This window comes from Charadrius vociferus, unplaced genomic scaffold, assembly GCF_000708025.1.
Source record: "Charadrius vociferus isolate BGI_N301 unplaced genomic scaffold, ASM70802v2 scaffold1061, whole genome shotgun sequence".
NCBI classification, from domain to species: Eukaryota; Metazoa; Chordata; class Aves; order Charadriiformes; family Charadriidae; genus Charadrius; species Charadrius vociferus.
In genome coordinates this window covers 173,775-194,257 of record NW_009646734.1, presented here as the reverse complement: position 1 = coordinate 194,257, position 20,483 = coordinate 173,775, and the positions used below count along the sequence as shown (strand labels likewise).

Sequence of the window (20,483 nt, the reverse complement as noted above, 5' to 3'; positions counted from 1 at the left end):
CCAGGTCCCTCTGGATGGCATCCCTCCCCTCCAGCGTGTCTACCTCGCCAAACAGCTTGGTGTCATCGTCAAACTTGATGAGGGTGCGCTCGACCCCACCGTCCGTGTTGCTGACAAAGATGTTGAACAGCACGGGTCCCAGTACCGACTACCAGTGCGGCAGCAGAAGATGGTGGGGAAGCGGTGCCAGGCGTGCTCTCTGCCGGCTGTCCCCCGGGGCTCGTTTCCCGGCAGTCTCCGCGTTGTTTCTTGGTAGCACGGAGCTCTGGGGCTCCCATTAACAGAATATGGGCCTGGCAAGGAGAGCTTAAGTGCCGGCCTGGCTCCCGGCCAGGCTTTCAGATGCAAGAGCCCGCGTCTGGCCGGGGTACCCCGGACACTTGATTCTTCATCACTCCCTTCTCCTGCTGGCGGGAGCTGCGGTGCCAAAAGCAGACACGAAGCTCTAGGAAAGTGCGGGGACCTGTGCCTCCCCCAGCGAGGGTGCGGAGAGGCCACCGCTAGCCCTCGGTGTGCCCCGAGGGTCCCCTGGGGCTGGCTGAGTCACCCAGGGGCGCGGGGGAGCGCCTCTGCTTTCCACCAGCGGCCAGTCCTCGGTCCGCTGATCTCATAGGTGCTCTCCTGGTTAGAGCCACCTCCTTCTCTCCTGCTGCCGCCGAGAGGTCATGGGACAGTTCTTGGATCTGGTTACAAAGCCCCATCTCACTCCCTCCGCAGAGTGAGGACAAATAATTATTTGTGTTCTTTCGGCAGTGGGCGCATTCATTGTGGCATATGTTTGTATTCTTCTACTACTCAAGACAGGCATGGGAATATTGGGCAGCGCGCTGCCTCCCAGTTCCACCCAGTGTCCCCAGCAGCCTCACCGGGAGCCCCTGCCCGGATGGATGGCAGCACAGAGAGACGGAGAGCGGGACCCCAGAGCAGAGCCCTTGGAGTCCTCCCTGCCAGGGAATGCCACAAGAGACTGAGGATTCCCGAGGTCTTCAAATCCTTTTTTCCAAACAGTGTTGTGTTGGAATAGCTTGGCTGAAAAGCTCGGGGAAAAAAGGGGCAAAACTTGTTCTTTCTTCCTTCTCAGGGCAGTTGTAGGTGGGAGATGTGGAGCTGAGGTAGAGCCTTCCCCCATTGCCACGGAGAAGGTGGCAATCCTCTCTCTGGATGCCTGTGCCCAGTTAGAGCGGTCAAGGTCTTGGTCCCCACTGGTGTTTTCTAAACATCAGCTGCATCCCTGAAGGGTTTATGTTATTTGATTGACTCCTCGTGGCGGGCGTCAGGGAAAAGCTGTGCGTTTGTCCTCCCTTCAGATAACCTGTTCTCTGAGTGCAAGTGTAGAAGTTATGGTTTAAATATATCCAAACGCGTGTAATTAATCACAAGTGCAACATACCTGCTTCCTGCTGCGCAACCTTATTAACAGCGTGGGCGGCAGCCTAAAATACCCGATCTGCCACGTTTCAGCTCAAACTCTTCAGCTTGGAAAGCCTCGGCGCAGCCGGCGGAGCCCAGCGGCCGGGCAGCGGGAGTTCAGACCTGTCAACACGGCGTTGGTGAGCTCCAGTGCCCAAAGTGAGCCTTCACTGCCTCCTCTTTGGAGAGGGGTCTTCCTCTCCTCCGTCCGAGCCGTGTTTCGGCCGTAGGCAGAGAATTCCACGAGGCTGCAGTAAGTACAGCCAGCAGAAACTTTGCGGCCCCACTGCGAGGAATGCCACAGGTTTGGGTTTACATGACAGAGCCCAAAACGCTGTTCCTCTGCCCAGGACTTTTTATCACATCTACAGCAGACAATCCCCGTTTTGACTGCAAATTTTTCCATCGATGGATGATCCATCGCAGCCTTCGGGGATTTTTTTTTTCCCAGCAGCCGGCTGCTCTCCCTCCTACTGTGAGCCGCGGGGTGTGGGGCTTCGTTACATCCTCTGACGGAAAGGCAGCGCATTGCAGAACTGGGAACACCGCGACTCAAAAGATCTCTGAGCTGAGATTAGTGGAGGCTAATGTCGGCTTGGCAGCACACCCAGGGGCTGGTGGCAAGCGCGCCGTTCGGAGAGGGAGCCCCTGAGCCGTAATCATGCCAGGGAAGATGGACAGGGGACGAGGAATGGCATAATCGCTCTTTCCAGAATTGATTCCTTCTCAGCTTAACATGTTAAAACATCAAAAGTACTGAAAAAAACCCAACCCATCTGCTACCAGAGCTAATCAAACACATCAATTATTGCTTCAGAAAGACAGTTGCTGCTAGATTTGATATCCCAAAAAAGCAAAGCTGCTTTAAAGCATCTTTTTATTTCAGCTGAGTGTTTTCATGACAGCACAGGATTCCTAATGAGCGCGAGTACAGCTAGGACACACAGAAAAACATGTCAACTGCGCAAAGATCAGCTCTCGACACAGGGGAAGGAACTCTGAATCCCGGTGGATTTCAGTAGAACGGGGCAATTGGAAGCCGGGATTGTGGCGTGAGGGCTAGGAACGGCGTACATCCTACCAAAGCCTTGCTTTCATCCCCGGAGGGACTCGGCCACTGACCCGTCATATCCCGGTAAAATACGCAAGGTTGCTCTGTTCTTCTTGTGGGATTTGGTGGTGGTACTTGATTGTGAGGGTGAAATACACAGGCCGATGAAGAGGGTGGGTATGTCCCTGGTTTCTTCTTACTGTCCACAGAATATTTGGTTATGGAGAGCACCATCTGAAAAGGTTTCGAAAGGCAAAGTCACCTTCCAGCTAGCAAAACGCTTCGGATGAGGCAGATGGGAAACCAAAAATATTATTTGGGTTTGGGCAGTAAAACTGACATTGAACCCGATTGCCTCGTTTTTCAGGGTTTGATGATAGTTAATGACAGCTTACAGAAGTTGTAAGTGATCTAAAAAAGCCATAAAAAGCTGCTTTGTGTCCTTGTTCAGGGGATGAATTTAACAAAACCATTACGGGGCTTTAAAACACTGTTTTGACTTTCTAGAACCAGCTGTGGGATGATCCAGCTGCAGTTGGATCCCCCTTGCATCTAAGAGAACATTTAAGAGGATTAATCCCAATAATTTTAATTCAACAAAATGACCTTATGTAACATTACTGAGGAATTAATGAGAATTCGCTCATGTGGGTCATCACCGGCCCTGTGGATTTTTTTTTTTCCCCCTCTTATTGGTCTCAGGCAGAGCGTGGACAAAGTAGATTGACGATGTAGCACATTGCATGGGATCAGAAGATAAGTCACTCGGAGCAGGAGCCCATTTTTCCTTCGCTGAAGTATTATTTGGGAACGCACAAAGAGGAACGCAGCTGTCAGCCTCCACTGGTGCTATTTGAAACCCTTTTGGCTCCGAGGCTTTTTCCACAGAAAAATGCAATCTCATCTAATGCAAATGCTGCTGCAGGAATCTGTGTAGCCCAGCTGTCTTTTTTTTTTTTTTTTTAATTCGGGAAAAAATCCCGTTCTAATTGCTTTTGACTGTGTTTCTTTGTTGTTCTTACTGAGCCGGGCTGGATGCGTCTTAAAGCTAATTAGGTGCATGTAGGGTATTCAATATTTGATCTTAATATTAAAGGCCTCAGGAGAGGGCACGTTATCAAAGTTACACAACTGCAAATTTTAGTAAAACCAAACCATGCCAGTGGCCTGACGTTGCGGAAAACCCAAGTCTGCGCCGCTCCCTGCATGCTGCGGGACGCGGGGGTCGGGGGCAGCCTCTTCCCGCCTCCCTGCTTGCGCCTTGTGCTTCCCCTCTGGGCAGATGGGGCTTTTGGGGGGCTAAAAATCTGATTTGGGGCGGCAAGAAAGAGGGTCTGTTGTCTTGCTTCTGTATCAGCAAGCGTGATGGATTTTTCCCCCCCCGACTGCACCCCTGCGCCGCCATCCCCTATCTCTGTGCTTTAGGGGAAGGGTGTGAGGTTTGGGTTTGGTGCGGAGCCAGCGCTCGAGGTCGGGTCCTCGGCGTGTGCGTATCAGCGTGGCCGGCACGCAGCCTGACCTTCACGGGAACCAGCGGCTGCCTATAAACGAGGAGCTCGTTTATACTGTCATTAGCGCATGGGAGCAGGGTAGTGCATCCGGGTACCGGGACTCCACTGGGGACCAGTGACCCGTGGTCTCTGCGGGGAAAAAACTATCATTGGGGTGACTCGGGTGGGTATGGTTGACTCTGGTCGACACCACCATAGCAGCCGTACCAACACTGGTCTGGTTGACTCTGTGCACAGGTAGGCTTGGTGTGGATAATACTGACGGGTAAGCCACGGGATGCTTCATTTTCCTGACTTTGTGGTGTTAAATTTCAAAGGATGACTACATTTTGGGTGGAGTACTAGCAGAGTAGCTGGATTTGCCCTGCCTGCTCAGCTTTGCCTTCTTTTGAAATATCACTACTGGTGTCTTTCGTTTATCAACAGTAATTAATTACTTTCAGGACGCAGTGGGCTGTTTACGCTCTTAAACTTGTTTTATACACACACTTAAAACCAGAGTATTTCACTCCACTGCTTCCCATTAGAAAACGTAAATGCTGAAACAGTCTTCACGGAGCAAAGATGGGAAGGGTCGCTGGTGCGTCCCGAACGCGGGGTCCAAAACCCAACCCAGACCCCTGGGTTGATGAAGGGAACCGAGTGCTTCCAGGAAATCGTCTCTCCTCTCAGCTACAGTGTGGAACCAAAGTGAGGATCATCCCTCAAGACAGCTCAAAGCCAAAATTAAGCATCCATGTAGAACTCAATTAAAAAATAATAATAGTTTTACAAAGGCTAAGATGCACTTCCAAAAAGCCACAGGACTGCAGGGGCACAGCGCCACACTGGGAATTTTCTTAAGTGCACTTGTTTCTGGTTTTGGTCTGTCTTAAGCTGGAAATGAAGAGAATCCAGTATTGAGAGTTGGGGGGGTTCAGCCTGGAGAAGAGAAGGCTCCAGGGAGACCTTATTGTGGCCTTCCAGTCCCTAAAGGGGCTCCAGGAGAGCTGGGGAGGGACTTTTTCCAAGGGCATGGAGTGATAAGAGGAGGGGGAATGGCTTCAAACTGGAAGAGGGGAGATTGAGATGAGATAAGAGGAAGAAATTCTTTGCTGTGCGGGTGGTGAGCCCCTGGGGCAGGTCGCCCCGAGAAGCTGTGGCTGGCCCATCCCTGGAGGGGTTCAAGGCCAGGTTGGACGGGGCTTGGAGCAACCTGGGCTGGTGGGAGGTGTCCCTGCCCAGGGCAGGGGGGTGGGACTGGATGGTCTTCAAGGTCCCTTCCAACCCAAACCATTCTGTGATTCTATGGTATATTTTATACACCCGAAAACAGGCTGAAATCAAAGGGTTTGGGGGAGACGCAGTATCTGGCCCCTCCATGTCTAGAAGCTAATCATCGTTAGCTCGCTTACAGGCAGAAAATAAGAGATGGTGGCAACATCCATTCTGAGTATACACAAAAGAGTTTCTTACAATATCATTTTCTAGCTTTTAGGCCAGCAGGTAACGTGCAGAAGCACATGCGTAGCTTTAGCCAGACCTCATGAAGGCATCAGTTACTTACAGGCGTTGATATTACGCACAAATTTAGCTGCTTGAGAAGAGCAAGAGTGTTTCTGTCCTGTGCAGGTCCATGAAACCTTTGCAGTTGATTTGAATAAGCTCAGCCATCACCAGGGCTGTAGGTTTTGGCAGCGTTTCAATCGCCTGATGGATTTGCTTATTTTTTAACATGAACCAGCTGGTTAGTTAGAATAACGTCTTTGCATGCAAGAAATACTTTGGTGGTAAGAATTCAGTTTTGAGTGACCCAAAGGTATTTCCTCCAGAAAGGAGATTTCCCCCAGCTGGGAGTCTATCACAAGGCTCCATCAGTATTTCTTGGACTGGTGTTAAAAATCCAGGTTGAAAAAATTATACTTTTTTAAAATGAGCTCCGTTTGCAGTTTTTAGATGACCCTGACTAAGGAAGCTGTTTTTCTTTTCGAAAAAGCGGGCATGTAGGCAAGCAGTCATCTTAATCTCCATCTCGGAGAATTTCTTGTGGGAATAGGATGTACAATGTGTCATTCAAGCACAGCCAGAGGGGAAGAAGAATGAGAGTTTTGAGAGATTTGCACCCTGTCACGGAGGTCGGAACTGTGCCTTTGCAGTCTCTGAAACACAAGGTCACGGGCATCTGCGTTGATTTAGTTTAACATAATCCAGGAGTTTTTAATCGCATTTCAGGCTATTAAATGAGTGAGAAGAGAATCACTGGAATTTAGCTTCATAACTCCCCTGTAAACAAACTTTTTAACCTCAAATCAAGATAAAAATAAATTTAAAAGTAGCTGATTACCTCCAGCAGCAGATTTTCCATCACAATTTGATCAACCCCTTCCATTCCCTGCATATTAAAGTCAGATTTTTGCATTATTATTTTTCCCCATTAGGTTTTTTTCTTTTGACTCTAGCTCTGCCCAGCCTCACCAGAATCCCAGACTGGTGGGGGTGGGAAGGGCCCTCTGGAGCTCCCCCAGTGCCACCCCCGCCAGAGCAGGGGCACCTCCAGCAGTGGCACAGGACGGCGTCCAGGCGGGTTTGGGATGGCTCCAGAGGGGGAGACTCCCCCACCTCTCTGGGCAGCCTGTGCCACTGCTCTGCCGCCCTCACAGCAGAGAAGGCCCTCCTCAGGTGGAGATGGAACTGCCTATGGTCACCGTTGTGCCCGTTCCCTCTTGTCCTGTCACTGGGCACCACTGGAAACAGACTGTTCCCATCCCCCGGCACCTCCCTTGGAGGATTGATCAGCGTTGATGAGATCCCCCTCAGTCTTCTCTTCTCCAGACTGAACAGCCCCACGTCCCTCAGCCTTTCCTCACCAGAGAGATGCTCCAGTCCCCTCATCATCTCCGTAGCCCTTTGCTGGACCCTCTCCAGCAGTTCCCTGTCCTCCTTGACCCGGGGAGCCCCGAACTGGACACAGTGCTCCAGATGCGGCCTCCCCAGGGCAGAGCCTGTTTGATTCTGGCATGAAACAGAAAAGATTATTTCTGAAAGAAAAAGAGGGGAAGAAGGCAGAAAAAAAAATTAGAATAATTTGCCGAGCAAAAATAGATTTGTATGTTTGTTCTTTCCAAGATTCTACATGTAAAACCCGCGTTGGATCAGTCTATACCCTGAACGTATATGTATGAACGGGGCTCTCAAAAGCAAAAATGCAAAAATGTCTGAGCAAAAACGCATCGGTGGGCAAATGCTCAGTTATCCCTTTCACACCCCCTCCCTCCTGCCGTGGCCCACGGCATCTTTTTTGGAGGCGGCACTTTACACCCTGCAGCATCCCACGCTTTTTGCGTCGGCTGGGAGGTTTTCCCGGCCCACCTTGTCCATGTGGGCTTCGGGAGCTCCCCACGCAGAGCGCTCGGGAGAGACGTGAGCTCTCCTGCCGTGGAAGGGGATGCTGCAGAGGAGCACCCAACCCTCCGCGCTGTGCAGGGTACCACTGCCAGCCAGACCCTGCCCAGCATCCTACAGCCCCGGGAGGTGAAGCTCATCGCTGGGGCACAGGGCTCTGCAGGAAAGCTGTGCGATGACCTTTAAGTGCCTTAATTTGTCCAGATGAAGGTGAGGAGCGAGGACTGCTCTTACAGGAACTGGACCGTTCGTTTGCGAGGCGTTTGCTTGCCATACACTTCGAATGTAATAATCTCCTCGTGATTTCTTGCCTGGTTTTATTCACGCAAATCAGTGTAATTTCGGGGATGTGCATTGATATGGGAAAAATTCATTCAGCTGGAAACGTCTTGCTGATTGAAAGTAAATCACCTTAGGTAAAACAGAAACAGTATGGGATTTATTTGCTCTGGTAGGCAATTGGAAGTCTCTAGGTATGTCATTTACAGTGATGCAGAGAGTTTGAAGCCGCACAAAGCTCCCCGAACGAACAGGAAACATTTCAGAGGCGTTGGCTCGAGGTTCTGGGGGGATGGCAGAGGGCAGGAGATGAGGCAGGGCTGCGTTGGTCAGGAAAGGAGAACCTGCACACAGAGCTGTGAAAGGGATGGAGGACGCAGAGCGCTGGAAGGAGGAGGGGGAGCAGGGGTGTCCACAGCAGGCTCCACTGCTGAGCGCTGCCATCTCTCTCTCTCTGGCACAAGAAGGGCGAGTTTTGTAAGATTAAATGTCTTCAGGCCAGCCGTGTTTAAGGAACTTCTTACTACATTCTTACAGGCTCTGCTGGCGCCATCTCAGAAACACAAACACTTCTCCTTGAGACCTCTTGGAGGGCAGGTGAGGTACCAGAAGACAGGAAAAAAATGTAAACATGGTGTCTACTTCTAAATATAGAGGGAGAAAAGAGGAGTGAGAATTATAGACCAGTCATCTTCTAGAAGCTTTCAAGAGAATTGAACTATCAATCAAACAATTTGCAAGCACCTGGGAGATAAAAAGGGAGATGAGTGACATCCACCGTGGATTATACAAAAATGAGGCGTGTTAAACTAATCTCATTTGATTCCTCAGCAGAAGTAGGAGAGGAATAGATGGTGCCGTATCTAGATTTTGGGAAGGGTTTGACATGGTCCCACTTGACTTTCATCAAGTGACCTGGAAAAACAGTCGTCTAGATAAAACTACTTCAGATCTTGCACAAAGAAGGATGAGTAGCACAACTCATTCCCAAAGAATACAGTTGCTGGTGGCTTGTGGTCAGAGCAGAGGACCCGGTCAGACAGGACTCGGCAGGGGTCTGGGTTGACTTCCTTCAAAATTTTCATCGGTGAAAAATGGATGAAAATACATAATTACACGCGGCAGTGATGTGGAGCTGGTACTTTAGTACATTTTACAGCTTAAAATGATCTCGGGAGGTCAGAGAAGTGAGGACTGGGTCTAGTCTGGAGCACCGTGCCTCAAGAAGGAGGAGGACCCAGTTGGAGAAGGCGTAGGGAAGAGTCTGCACGTACTAAACCTGACTTAGGTTGGAAGGGCTGGAAGGAGAGCACCAGAATAGCTTGTCTGGGACCGGAGCAGGGAACAGGGGAGACTGTAACCTGTGTTCCGGGAGGTTTTTGGGATAGACGGACAAGTATTCCCCCCAGGAGTGACCTAGGCAAACTGGCTTCTTGCCTGGATCGGCCCCAGGCTGAGCTCCAGCCCTACCGTGCCGGAGCTGTCGTCTGCTTTGTTCACAGCGGCCGTTTCACAACCACCGGGGCAGCGCGTGTCAGCCGGGACATACGGCAAAATTATCTTTGGCTTTGCTCTTTTAATACGGTCGTTTTGTAGTGAAAGGCTGAAGGCACGTAAGTGCTTTGTTGAACGGGAGCCAAAGCGAGCTGCTACGCAGAATGCACCCCCTGTTTCCAAGTATTTCATTTATTTTGTAATTAAGCAATAATCGCTGAGGCACTGGGCACTTCTTCAGGATTAATGACTTGCTGGGGGATGGCAGAAGATCTGATCTGCAGTGGAACCATTTTCCCCAGCAAATACCTGTCTGTTAACGCCGTTCTAAAATGAGTATGACAACATGAGATGCAAACATATGGGTTTTGCCGTTAGCAGCTGAGCGATAGGAGCGGGCATTAATAGGTACATTAGACAATCAGGTTGCTTCAGTTGTCTCTCACCATTCCATTCAGGGCACAGTGTTTCATTAGTCACTTGGTGAATGAAATGGCTTTTTAATTGCTCAGAATCGCTTTTAAAAATTACAGCATCGTCTCCCCCTTCCACAGCCCCCGGGGATCCTCTTAAATCCCTTTTCTTCCTTTGCCCTGGAGAGAACCGGCTCTGGTGTGGCAGAGAGGAACCTGCCTGCGGCAGTTTCCTTTGGATTTCAGACACAGGGAAAAATACAAGCCGTTTAGAAAACAGAGGATTCGCATTTTTAGTGCTGAAAACTCTGTGTTCCCATTAATTTGCGGGTTGCTCCAGGACTAGCCCACCCTGCCGGAACCTTTAAAGACTTCCCACTCTTGACACACTGCTCGCTTCTATTAGTTCCTGCACTCTGTGCATTTTTAATGGTCGCAGCTCAGGGCAGTATCCAAACCCCACTGCTGCTCGTCTCCCGGGGCACACAAGCTGGCTCAAGCCATCTCCCATAACAATATACCTCCTGAGGGGTTTTAGATGTCCTCTAGGCAGTCAAGCACGGTGGCAGGCAAGAAGAAAGGTGTATCCCAAACCGGTGAGCGGCAGCATGAACGTTTCCAGAGGACTACGGAAAAAGCTGCTACGGGAGTTCAGCCATCAGATCGCCAAGGCCAAGCAAGAGGAGAAGCATTTGCTAAAAGCATATAGGACAATAAACCAGTTCACGGTGTCCTAGCAGGCTTTGGAACAGCACTAGTCAGGGGGGATTTGCTCGCTCAGATATTAGGTAATGTGCTAACTGCGTGATTGATTAATCCGTAGGTATTTCCTACAGCAGAACCTCAATACTGGCATCCGCAGCGCTGCTTGCCGTGGCCGTGGCTGCCTTCCCGGAGAGATTTCACACAAGAACAAGCGGAGTGGTTTTTTACTCCACGCTCTTTTCTGCCCCCTTTAAAAGTAAGGCTTTTATGTCTGCGCTCTGAACGATGTCAGGATGTTCACTGAGGGATACCAGAGCCACTCTCCATCGCTTAGTTCCGCCCCTTCACCACAAGGAGCCCTGTTACTTGATGGGGAGCTTACTGGCTCCGAGTATTTAGAAACACGGAGTATTTGGAAGTGGAAATGTCAGGCAACACCTTCATGGTGCAAGGCCAGAGACGGTTTAAACTCTGAAGAAGACGGAAGCTCACCTCTTTCCACCTACAGCTGTTCAGCCCTCTTTTTGCCATATCAAGTCCCGAGCTGATGCCTGCTGGTGAAAGGCAGAAACGAAGGGACCGCTCCGATCTCCACCAGCACGGCCAGCGGCTGGACCAAACGAATCTCAGCTGCAACCCCTTGTGCCCCTTATGCTGCCCCTCGTGCAGTCCTCTTCTCGCCCCTTTCTTATCCTCCTCTTACATTTCCTTCTCTTAGCTGCCCCAGAACCAACTTTTAGTCCCCTCTGCCCCAAAATCCAACCCCAAGCCAATGAATTCTTTCTGGTGATGCTTTTGCTAACCGCCTGCCTGCCTCCCGCGGGACCTCTGCTCTGCCGAGCTTCTTGCTGTCCTCCTCATAGCTGGGAGGAACCGGTGCTGTACGGTCTCTCTTGAATTCAGTGGGGATTGATGCAGATCCCTGTGCTTTGTGCCAGCCATAACTCTTCAGGTTTGACTGCAACTTTTGACGAAGAACACATTTCCCAGAAGTTCAGCAACTTATCTGAGTAACGGTAAATGATCCGTGAGATCCAGTGCCAACACACAGCTCTGCTGGCCCTCCTCCTTCCCTGTTACTCAAACGTTGGTACTCCAGGCTTTGGTGCAAGCACTGGATTCATTTAAAATAAAAGCTAAAGAGTAGAATATTGCCCGTAACTCTTCATCAAAATCAAAACTAGCTATAGGAAAGATTTTGATGAATTGACAAGTCTGGATTTATGAAGTCAGGAAAGTTTTCATCTACCCCTGCTCTTCTCAGCCTAGGCGAGACAAACCAGCAGCCCCGCGTGCTGTTTCCATTCCCCCTTCCCGGAGCCGGGGTACCCGAGCAGGGGGCTCTCCCCGGTTAGTCCTCAGATCAGTAGCTTAAAAATTTCCCTGGACACCAGTTAATTTGAACTACTGCTTGTCTTGGTCTGCCGCTGCTTGCGGTCGTATTTTCCCAGGACTCGGAGGGTGTTGGAGGAGCTCCTCCCAGGAGCTCCAGTGTTCAGCGATGAGCGAGCGAAGGTTGTGGTGGGCAGAGCAGGGTGTCAGTTAGAAGACCCTCTGGTGAGCTTCACATCATGGGAAGTAGATCCGTGTCTTTGTCAGCGTGTTTCTATATCAGCCTTGTTCTTCATGTAGTCATCTGTTACTAACACGGGGCTGGCATCCAGCCCCGGTCTCCACCGCCATCCCAGCACTGTATCTATTGCGAGCTCACTGTGATCCCCGCCAGCGCTCCTCTCCCCGGGGGGATGCCGGCGCTGGTCAGGACCTTGGTTTGCGTCTGTGTATCTGATTTAGAAAAAAAGGATACAAAAATCCTGTTATAGACCGGGTGCTCGGTTTTATCAGTGACCAGATCTGTTACCGAAGGGCTCTGTTGTCCAGTCAGATCTGAGGACGAGCAAGCAAGGACTTCATTCCGGCTAAGCAGATCATCCTCTCTGCCAATATTTAAGAGACAGGATCATAACTTATGCCTTCACTGGGCAGAATCATTGTCAAACACAATTAGCTCTGCAAACCCTAGCTGTTTTCTAGACACACCCACGCTTAGTTCTCGAGCTACTTAGAGATGAAGAAATTACGGAGGTCCGTCTTCTGACTGGAGCAAGAGACTGCAAGAACTCGCTCCATCCAATAGTTCCTTTTGCGGAGTTTAATAGAGACTAAAGCCCAGAGCATCCCGTGCGCAGAGCTGATGGGGCTGTGTGTCTCATTCCCACATGGCTTCAGGAGGGGATAACATAACATGCCTCTAGGCAGAAAAACCTCCAGCGCTGTTTTTAAAGGAGGGGAAAGGAGGGAGGAGGCGTGAAGGGTTGTAAGTACTTAAAGTGCTACACAACTAAGTCATCCGTGCCTGCGTCCGCATGCGTACAGCGGGATTGCCCCTCTGGTTTCTGTTGTAAGGCACTCCGGGAGCTGCTATGAAAAGGACTGGACACGAACTGGGTTTTTCTACCACTTGTTTAAGATTTGATCTGATGGTCATTGGAAGCACTGAACATACTTCCATAGGCCTTTATAGGAAAGATAATGTAGGAGCCGGAAGCCTTCCCCTGTGATGGGTCAGCGTGCGGACACGAGGGGCTCCAGGCTCCGCCATTCATGGTTGGGTTGGGAGAGGGGTACCGTATGCGCCGGCCCTGCACAAAACCTCCTTGAGAGAGCAGAAGGGATGCTAATCCCAGGCACTGGGCTCAGAGGCGCTACTGGTGAGCAACCAGAAAGGTTTAAAAAGAAACGCTGACTAAATTAACTGAATCGAGCTAGCAGATGTGCTCTTCAAAAGAGCACAGCTCGCTTTTAAACCGTCTCCCCCACTAAAATGACATTCTCAAGAGGTTTTTGTCCTTTGCATTTTCTTCAGGATCATCCATGAGGATGGCTTCTCTGGAGAAGACGTGAAGCAGTACAAGCCAGTGGTCTACAGCAACACTATACAGTCACTGGCAGCCATTGTACGTGCCATGGATACCTTGGGCATCGAATACGGTGATAAGGAACGACGGGTAAGTGAAAATCACCACGGCTGCGGTACAGAGAACCGGGCACCTAGAGCCTCCAGAGCACAAACCGGAGGCGTTTGCACAATCTGAGTATCTCGGAGGGAAAAGGAGGGATGGGGGGAAGATTTACACCACCGTTGCGTGCCTGGTGCACATGTAGTTTGAGCAACAACCAAAGGCGTAGGCACAATTGCGTATGACATGCCATCGGTACACCTATGCTAGGAAGGGTAGCCCTGGGGACCTCTGTGTCACAACGGCCACAATCTCTCATGCCCCGGCAACTAGCCAGGCCAGTACACAAAAAAATTCTGTTGTCTAGGGACAGCCTGGACGGAGGTACTGACGGATGGGGGGAAACGGTGAGAATATGTGTCTTGTCTACTGTGCATGTACTGGAAACACCGACTGCAAGGAGAAATGTCTTGGGGAGAAGTCTCGCTGCTGTCCAAACCCCTTCCAGCCTGCTAATATAGGAAAGCTTTTTGGATTAACTTCACTTTTGCGGGGGCTCGACTGGCTTTTGCTTACACAACCCCTGTTCGAGTGTACCCAAAGAGCAATTTCGCTTACAGACGAGAGGATGTGTCGCTTCAGTGAGGTTCGTATGGACGGGGTCTTAGGCAGCAGCGTTAGCGTGTGCGTTATCAGAATAACTATGCGATGTCTGGCAGCCTCCTCCGGCCACACACCTAAGCCAGCCTGGCCTTTTGCAGTTGCCACTCTGTTGTTTCTTTAACCAGCTCCCTATTTTTAAACAGTGGCTCCTCTGTGAGGTGCCCCTGCCAGCCTCCGCCTCTCCTTGCTGCGTTTCTGGCTCAGACCAAGCCCACACAGAGAAACTCGGAGCCCTAGAGAAGTTGAGACCACCCTTTTTTGCATGCCAGAGAAAGTCAAACTGCTTGTTTTCACTGGAAATAAAATAATTTTGGATTAAAGACCTGGTAAAGGCCAAGTCCTACATGCCACTGAGTCTGTCGGGACTATTTTTAGGTAGCTCTCAAATGACAGATGTACAACATACCCCAAACTCCTTATCGGAGGGATGATAATAAAAGCATTCAGTAGAAAGGATGCCAAAATCCCGCTGTGGTGTGACTGTATGAAGAGATACCTTATTTCTCCCGATCACAAAGGAGTATTTTGATTTCTTTGCATCTAGGGATTTTTCCCACAGGAACTCTAAATCCTGGAGACATTTCCATCCCAAACGTAGAGATGATACCATAATGGAGTTCTTGTGAGCTTGCCGAGAACTAATGCTGATGGCTTTCGAACTGAATACATTAATCTGTTGATTACTCGGTGACTCAGCTCTCAGCAAGGCAACGTATCTTGTCTCAGCTCAAAACCTATGCCCAGGAAAACAGAAACAAATCATTCCCTGTGTCGGATAAATAGTCTGTGGCAGACAGTTTTGAAATGTAAAATTTCTTTTTTTTTTTATTTTTAATTTGCCGAGGGGAAACTCGGCACCGCTTTAGTGCCAGGCCTGGCAAAGTACGGGCTGTGGAGGGGGAGAGCTGTTATCAGGACCGCCAGGAACGAGAGCCGGAGTACTGGGCTGCACAAAATGTCGCGTCCGTTCCTACGCCTGTGGAAAAGATGCCAACTGTTCCTAGGATCGTACGATAACTCTGGCTGGAGAGGAGTGCGGGAGGTGTCTAGCCCAACCTCCTGCTCAAGCAAGGTCAGCTCTGAGGTCAAAGCAGGCTGCTCAGGGCTTTATCCAGTTGGGTCTGAAATCCTCCAAGGATGGAGGATTTCAGACCCAACTGGATAAAGCCCTGAGCAACCTGCTCCAAGGATGGAGGATTTCGGGCAACCTGGCCCACCGCTGTACTGCCCTCACGATGAAAAGGTTTCTCCTTACGGCTGGTGTGAACCACTCTTGTTCCAATTGATGCTTTATGGCAGTAGGGATCCTGCGTTATGCCTTGCAAAGTAAAAAGCAAGTGAAATTCAGTTCTCCCCAACCTGCTTTCCCTTAAGATATTTAGTCCTGGAGGAATTGCTCCTGTCTTAAGGTGGTGTCGTGCTGACTGTGTACAGGCAAACCTGCAACAAGCCACGATAAACCAAACAACAGCCTGGGAGGGCGGATTCGGAGTATCTTCTCCCTTCGCAGATGGCAGAGATGCTCCTTCATCCAGCAGTAGGCGAAGGGGAGAGAAACAAAGTCTCTCAAGCCACGGTCTTCCACTTGCTCCTTCCTTTTAGTCAGCCTCCCCCAAAAGTTGCTGGTATTAGGATGAAATAGTATTTATTTTAATCTTACAAAGAAGCGCGTGGCTTCTGCTATCCCACTTTGGTTATTAATGCACAGCTGCTATAAAGAGAGGCCATTAAACGGGCGATTTGTTGAGTATTATGCTACGCGGTTCATCCCTTTCCGAGCAAAGCTCTTCTATTTTAAAAGTCATTCCTCAGCCAAGGGTTTCCAATGGAAATCTTTTAGTGGGGGATTTTCCCCTACTCGTCACCTAAGCCCCCCGAGAGAAGAGAGCTCGGGAAGGGGAGTCGGGGCCGCGGCTGCTCCCAGCCTGGGTCAGCAGCAGGGGAGGTTTTTTTTTCAGCAGCAGGGAAGGAGGGGACCCAGGAAGGTTTTTCCCCAGGGATTGCTTGGCTGTTACAGCTTCCTCCGCCCCGACTTCGTGGGAGATGCGTCTGCCCCTTCCAAAAGGCACCCTGACAGCGTTCAGAGCAAAAAAGCCTGCTCCCCTACTTAATAAATGGGATTTGGGCTTTTGTTATTGGGGTAAAATAATCAAATCCTCTCTCACTGTTCTCATTTTTCTCCTGCCCGTAATTATACCGCCAGTATTTAGTCTACTAGACGTGAAAGACTGGGGGAAGAATCCAGACTAAATCCCTTAGCTTTTGTCGACCCAAGTGAGATCAATGGAGGAAATATGAGCTAAAAAGACAAAATAAATCACAAAAAGCAGACGCTCCAGGTCTCGCTGACCCTCTCTGCTGATAAGGACCTGTCCCCAGGTTAAGAACAAAACAGTCTGCGTGTAGGATTTCACTTATATACGCGCTCGGTGTTCAGGGGAGCGGGTTTTCTTGCTGCTTTGCCTGTGTCATGGAGGGTTCATGGCCTGTGGGCAGCACCTCGGTCCTTCTTCGGTAACCTTCAGCGCAGGGAGGCAGGAGCACGTCCTTTCCGCTCATGGCACGTTATCACCGCGCGCAGCCCGCGAGGTCAGTCAGAAACTCCAGAAGAGCTGTGCAAACGCAAAGTCCCAAGTCCTTTACGTGTTGCAAGAGGGCGGGTGAAAAAGGAGCCATCGGCGAGGAGGCGGGAGGAGCAGCATCCGTGCGTGTTCCTCACCTCCAGGGCCAACACCGTCCTGGGTCTGTAGCCCCGACGAGCCGAGAGCACGGGGATGCAGGAAGGAAGAGGGGCAGAGCCTTGGGGTCTCGCCTGGCTACTCGCGTCCCTCCAGCTGGCCCCGGAGGGCACTACTCGGTCCTTACCTTTATAATCAGATTAACAGGCAGGAAAGAGTCAGGCCGTAACTCTGGATTAAACGGTTCTCTAAAGTGCAAACGTATTAATAAAGCGAGCTCCTCACTGGTTCCCTTTCAGTGTGGCCAGGCGGGGAAAACGGGGAACGGGGATTTAATGCCAGGAATCTGAAGTCAGTACAAGTGGTTTGATCTGCTCAAGCGGGAAGGGCAGGGGTGTGATGGATGTTCGTCTCGCCAGTTGAAGAGCCAGTTCCAAAGTCCGGCTTCAGGTATGCCAGCCAGAAGAAGGGCAAAGTCTCTTCCTCAGCGGGTCAATGCTGACCTCAGAAGCTGCTTGGAAATGCAGCAACTGGGGCGAAACGCCGGAGCTGAAGCCAGGCAGGGCTCCGGGGGTACCCACAGCTTGGAGGGGTCCCGGGCTGCAGTGAGCCTGCCCAGGCAAGCGTGCCACCCCGTGCAGGCAGGTACAAAACCAGCTGTAGACCGTGTTCGTATTAGCGTAAACCAGACAGAAACAGGCTGGAACTTGCCAGAAATTACTCAGCAGAGAATCCCATTATCAGTCGTGTGGCTCAGGTGCGAGTATTCGAGGTGGCACGGTCACAGGTCCGGTGCTTGGGGTCCGGAGGTGGCAGGAGGTGACCTTCAAATTGAATTTTTTTTCCGGTGGGAGTCTGGAAATGCCTGCTTCAACTGTGAAAGGGAAAACTAAAAAGCGGCTGAAGGGTTAAAAAATTTTGGTAGGGAATTTGTTTTCTTTCAGGCTTTGTAGCAAAATGTGTTGGTGGTGACCTTGTGCTGAACGCAGTGTGTAACTCCTGAACTGGGAGCTAAACAAAAACATACCTGGGGCAGTTTTAAAATACTGGTTTGGAATATTAAAAAAAAAATAAATGCGTGTAATGGAATTGAGCGGCCCAGCCAAGGCGGCTGGCACAGGGGGCCACGTGCGCTGGAGCTGCGTCTGACCTGCTTCTGAACAGCGGGGTGCGTGCCCAAACCCGGTGCCACCGTCCCCGTCCCCTCTGCACGCGCCCAAGGCGGTGGCAAGACCGAAGGCGGTGGCGGGACCGGGGGACACAGCCGCTGTCACCTGCTGCCTTCCAGGCGCTGAAGGGAGCAGTGTGTGGGAGGAGCTCTCTTTTTGTAAGACCTGCTCCCGTGTAACGGGCTTTTTCTGCTTCTCAGCTCAAGATATTTGTGGATTTAACTTCATTTCAGGCAGGTGTCTGGTTGGACCAGCTGGCTCCCTAACCTCAGCTCTCTGAGAGATGCAAAAAAAGCTGCTGATAAGTTTGGGGAGGGCAGGTGGGGTTAATCAGGCATCGCCGTGCTGGTAGGCAGCCTCCCTTTGCTGACTGGTGGCTAATGGGGTGGTGTGGGGATGGAGGCAGGATTCCTGGGTTTCTGCCACTGCGGTGGGGACAACCTGTGCTGGTCTGCTGTTGGAAGCGATGGGAACCTCACCACTGTGAAGCATAACTTAGGGCTGCTTTGTGGAGGAGCAGGATGGAGTGGGAGGAAAGGGAAAATGGAATAAGGGGGGCATTAGCCACCCCGTTTTTGCCTGGTGTCAGCAGTTGTCTGGATGTCCAGCTGCAGCTGAAGCCTCCTTGCTTGCTGCACGCAGTAGCCACAGCGTGCGTATAACCGTTCCTTCTGTACTGGGTCTGCTGGGTTCATCATTCTAACAGTGCCAGACAAATATTTCAGCCTGCCCTTCGCTAAGGTGTAAAGATCTGTTACTCTTTTCCAGTAAGACCAAAGCCACCGTTCTCGCTCACCTCCCTCTTCGTCCCTCCACGAGGCGCGTTTCAGTGACCGTCATTCCTGGCTTTGAGCAGTGGAGACTAATACAAGGCAGGGCATTTCTCGAGTGGTGGGAAACATAAAACAGAAAGGAAAGCACTTGTTATTTTCACAGCCTGCCTTGTTGCCGGGGAGATGGTTGGCTCATTCAAGAAAGGCTTGTTGTTGCCGGTGGCGATGGCCAATGCATTGGGAATCATTGCTGCAAAATGAAGCTGGAGGAGAAAGAGGGAGATGGCAAAGAACAAGGGAAATCCCAGAGTAAGCTCCCTCTGCGTGGTGCGGGACCCATTTCCCAATCCCTTGAGCCCCTGAAAATACGAAACCTTTCCCTAATAAATGGTCACAGTAAAGTAACAGCAGAGCGTGAAGGCAGTTTATGACAGTCCTTCGCACCAACTAGAAGAGCCTGAACCAGACTGCTCCCATGACTTTGCTCTACCTGTTCGGGAGAGTCAAACTCGATGGGATCCCAGCCAAGTTGGCTGAGACCCGCAGCCGGTCCCGGGAGACCCGGCTGTGCAGCAGTGGCGGCACAGCTTGGCTCTGGGCTCCCGCAGGGCTGAAGTCATGGTCGTCGAGTCAATGACATACCATGATCTTCACCCGGCAAAGAAGATCTCCCCAGAACGGGTGTCTGGTTCGCTGTAGTCACACTACTAATGAAGACAGCATTTAGAAGGGAGACAAAATAAGCTTGTGTCACGGCTATAAACCCATGATGCCTTGCTCTTGCAGAGAGAATTGGGCCTAGAAGAGGCCCATCCAATTAAATAATCAGGTTGTAGGGTTGGAGGTTGCCAAGTCTTCATGTGGAGTTTTACTTAGGCTAAGTTCGTCAGTCTGTCCTCCTTTCCAACCTGAGTAATTACAATAGAAAACTGGTGATTCATTTAGGGCTAAAATGTGATCTTAGCTCTGGCACCGACCGGATTACGGCTATTTATAGGGCAGCAGTAGCGGTGATGAACAACAGTCAGAAGCCCAATCTTCTGCAAACGTGTAACAGTGCTTGTGGGCAGGAAGAAATCCTGAGTTTTGTGAAGGAGAGAGATGATACCGGCCCTGAGGAGAAGGGGAGGAACAGAGACTCAAATAGAAATAGCCTGGAAAATGTAATAGTGGAAACGGCTAGGTGCTCTCGGCAAGGGACTGAATTGCACGGACATGGCTGCACCCAGAGGCAATACCAGCTAACCTGTCTGCCAGCAGAAGACTATCAACCACTGACAGCTCTAAAACTCGAAGCTTCCCCAGGGTGGCCCAACGTACCCGTTTTTAGTTAAAATTCCTAAAGAGTGAAGAATGGCCGTGTGAAATGGAGCCGAAAGGAGGCAGGGAGAGTGGGCGGCAGTCGCGTAGCAAGTTGGAAACGCGTGTCGTGTGGAAGGCTGTTCTCTGGAAGGTGCCACCTTACCGAGCGGTTGATGTGCCAGTGTGATGTTTTTCACGTTGGTCCTGCTTCAGGATGATAGCTGCGGTGTTGGCATGGCAACGCTTTCATCCTCACTCAAAAGTAAACACTGGGTCTGCTTTTTGGGTTCTCCCGGATGCCGGGGGCTGGTGGTGAATGGGCAGCACTCAGGGGACGGGGTGGGATAGAAGGTCACCCGGTCTTCCAGTCCCTCTGCGCAGTCAGGAACCTGTTCCTAAGAAACACATTTCTTGGGGAAAAAAATATTTTGATGCACTTCAGCATCGTATCTAAGTGAGCCAGATGAGAATCGCACCTCAAAATGCCACTCAGATCTGTTTCTCTGGTGAGCACTTGGCATCAGCCAGGCACGCAAGATTGGTGACACTTGCCATCCACGCCGCCTGCCCACTTCTGAGGTTAGCTTTATAGCTAACCGTCCTATAAAACCACGGACCAGAACAGATGCCGTCAATTAAAATCAGCCTCTTATTTTTCTTTTGGAAAAAAAAAAAACAAAACCCAAAACGGAGG

At 50.7% G+C, this 20,483-nt stretch overlaps 1 protein-coding gene across 1 annotated transcript in view; it reads left to right on the top strand.

The window, feature by feature from the left end:
* The first annotated feature begins 12,610 nt into the window (after positions 1-12,610).
* Positions 12,611-20,483, top strand: part of GNAO1 (guanine nucleotide binding protein (G protein), alpha activating activity polypeptide O) — an 85,381-nt gene continuing 77,508 nt past the window's right edge. Inside the window, exons 1-2 of the mRNA XM_009889550.1 lie at positions 12,611-12,645; positions 13,111-13,252. Coding sequence (XP_009887852.1) covers positions 12,611-12,645; positions 13,111-13,252 — 177 coding nt within the window. The remainder of the gene's footprint in view (positions 12,646-13,110; positions 13,253-20,483) is intronic.